Source organism: Trichechus manatus, unplaced genomic scaffold, assembly GCF_000243295.1.
Source record: "Trichechus manatus latirostris isolate Lorelei unplaced genomic scaffold, TriManLat1.0 scaffold00054, whole genome shotgun sequence".
Lineage (NCBI taxonomy): Eukaryota > Metazoa > Chordata > Mammalia > Sirenia > Trichechidae > Trichechus > Trichechus manatus.
The window spans coordinates 7,524,859-7,527,635 of record NW_004443990.1 but is presented as its reverse complement, the minus strand read 5'-3'; the positions used below and the strand labels follow the sequence as shown (position 1 = coordinate 7,527,635).

Below are 2,777 nucleotides of genomic sequence, written 5' to 3'. Positions count from 1 at the left end.
CCATATACTTCTCGCAGTTGGTTGAAAGGTGTGTGGATCTGTACATGTTTAAGATAATGATGGTCTACCCTACCGTAACCAACAACTGTAGATTATCACCATCTAACCTTCAATGCCAGGAGAAATAAGACCATGAAGGTGTCTCCACTCACCAAAAGTGCTAGAGGGCTCCTGCCACTTTTAATTAGATTCCTGAATAGAGCATCTTTCAGTGGATTTCCTATACTAGGCATTTTCCCCCGAACTTTTAAGAAAGCCTTCCTGTCTAACTATCCTCAGGCTCTAGCTTAATGTGATTTAAATTACATGGACGAGGGATATCTCTGGCTGGAGTTATGGGGTAGAGTTCCAGCTGTAGGATAGTTTAACATTCAAAGAATTCAAGCAGTAGCCTAATTTTCACTCCATTAACACTGAGTTAAGTAGTCTGCGAATCTACACAATGCCTGGCATATAGTTGGTGCTCGAAAACGTGTTAAGCAAACGGTTAATGGCTGATTCAATAAATCATAATACGGTACATGTGTAACAACCTAGCACAAATTCCTGACCCCAGGCACTGCTTTCCTAATTGTAATGGCACAGAAATCCTTTAGAATGTACTATTCTATTCTTCAGAAGTCCTGAAAAAAATGATATGACAAAAGGAAATAAAAATCTTCCAGTTAAGCTAGGAAGAAGCAGCATGCCCATCTGATAGCAATATAGCTAAGACGCTACTAATGAGGTAAGGAAAGATGGGAAATTTAGAACTACAAAAAACAATAATAATAACAATAATAACTAATAATGATAACAAAACAACCACTTAAGAAGTTTCAGCAGCAATGAGTATTTTATTATTTTGAATGAAATATACATTAAACTTTTATATAAAAATCACCAAAAGTGCTACATTGGATTATTTTAACATTAATTTAACCCCCCCCCCATGTTATCTAGTAGCTATACCGTTTAGCTATACATTTCACTTTTCTTTTTACTTCTGACACATCATTACAATAATCTAAAACTGTCCAAGGTTAAAATATAAAAAAATATTAGTTTATTCTTCCAGGAAAAGTACCACCAGTGATGAGTTACTGAAAGCGAAACATAAAAACAAACACCAGAGAATCGACTTACTGAAAAAAACAATTATCACAGAATTTTGTAGAAGGATGTAAAGTCCAAGGCAATTTAGACCTTCTGATGATACAACTTCTTAAGGGTACGGGTTATTTTTTTTTGGAGGCAGGTCTCTGGTGTGTCAAGACTGTCTGATGATTATCTTTTCTTGGCCACTTTCCAAGGTTAACCAAATGTTGCCTAATGCTGTGCATCTCCCATGCCCCCACTCCCCACAAATGTTCAGTGTCGAGAGAAAGCTAACTTTTCAGTCTTAAAAACAGCCCTTAGGATTAAGTTTGTCATTAAAGTAGACACAAGTCAATCTACAGAAGGGAGAACCCCCTTGATCTCCCAACCTCCCAACCCAAACCCCATTCTGCTAGTCCACTCCAGTGCCAAGTCCATTCTCTCACAGGCTGGTTCGGGTGAATTGGCTGCCAGAGTTAGAGCAGGTTGGTCAGCCCACACATTCCATGTGGTCTCACTTATCTTAAGCAAACAAGCTTCTCTGATTTGCCACGAGAGCCGTCTGACTCTCCCGTCTCTTGGCTTTCTTGCTCCTCTGTCTCACCTTCCAGCACAAGGCACTGGAGGCTAACAAAAAAAGTCCAAACGACAGGAGGACCAGGCCAAAGATGGAGATGATGGAGCCGTGAGAATTGAAGCTGTAAGCCACAGCGGTGACCACCATGCCCGCGATGAGGACCACTACGGCGAAGGGGATGATACAGCGGTAGCAGGAGAGCTCAGCACCCCCCGTAGTGGCCATCAGCTGAATCTCACTGACCAAGGGGACCGCGGTGACCACCACTTCACTGTTGGGGCTTTTCTCCATTGCCACTGGCTTGGGAGGCTTTGGGGTTCCCAGGATCTCCTTTATGGGCTCCTCAGTCATTTTTCACAGCAGTTTCCTAGCTGGATTCAGAGACTAGATCTGGAGGGCCTCACCAGGCTGAAAGCTGCAGAGAAGAAGGCAGAGATATCAGCCAAGTGCATCAGGGTAAACACTGCAGGGAGAAGTAAAAACGCTTACCTTTGTGTCGACTCCGAATCATGACAATCCCATGTGTGTCAGAGTAGAACTGTGCTCTATAGGGTTTTTAATGACTGATTTTTTGGAACTGGAACACCAGGCCTTTCTTCTGAGGTGCCTTTGGGAGGATTCCAACTTTTCCGTTAGCAGCAGAGTATGTCAACCATTTGCACCACCCAGGGACTCCTAAACTAACTGCTATGGAATCGACCCTGGCTCATGGCGACCCCATGGGCTGGGGAAACACCAATATGTTCTCTTCCAAAAGGCATGGATGCATGTGAAAATCAGCTTTTATTTATTTATCTTCTAATTGGTTGCATTCTTTTTGCATTGGGCAAAAAGCAAGATAAGCTGATAAACATAAAGGGAAGATATAAAAACCAGGAAGTACTTTACAATGTTGAATATACCCTTGCGGTCTGCAAATGTTTTACAAGCTCTTCCACTTTGTCTAATGCTTCTCTTTCTGCTAAACACACAGAAGAGCTTGAATCCCAATCCAAAGACAGCCTCGTTCAAGAGGAGAACATGCTATAAACAATACTTTGGATAGTTAGCTCCACATCTCCTAGCAACTTAGACTCTGCCAATGTTGCCGTGCATAACCTACATTCTTTCCCAACTTTCACCC

At 42.1% G+C, this 2,777-nt stretch overlaps 1 protein-coding gene across 1 annotated transcript; it reads right to left on the bottom strand.

The window, feature by feature from the left end:
- Nucleotides 1-1,600: 1,600 nt before the first annotated feature.
- TMEM100 (transmembrane protein 100) lies at nt 1,601-2,005 on the bottom strand. Its single transcript, XM_004377904.1, has one exon. It carries the CDS (start codon nt 2,003-2,005, stop codon nt 1,601-1,603), a length of 405 nt encoding a protein of 134 aa, XP_004377961.1.
- Nucleotides 2,006-2,777: the final 772 nt, after the last annotated feature.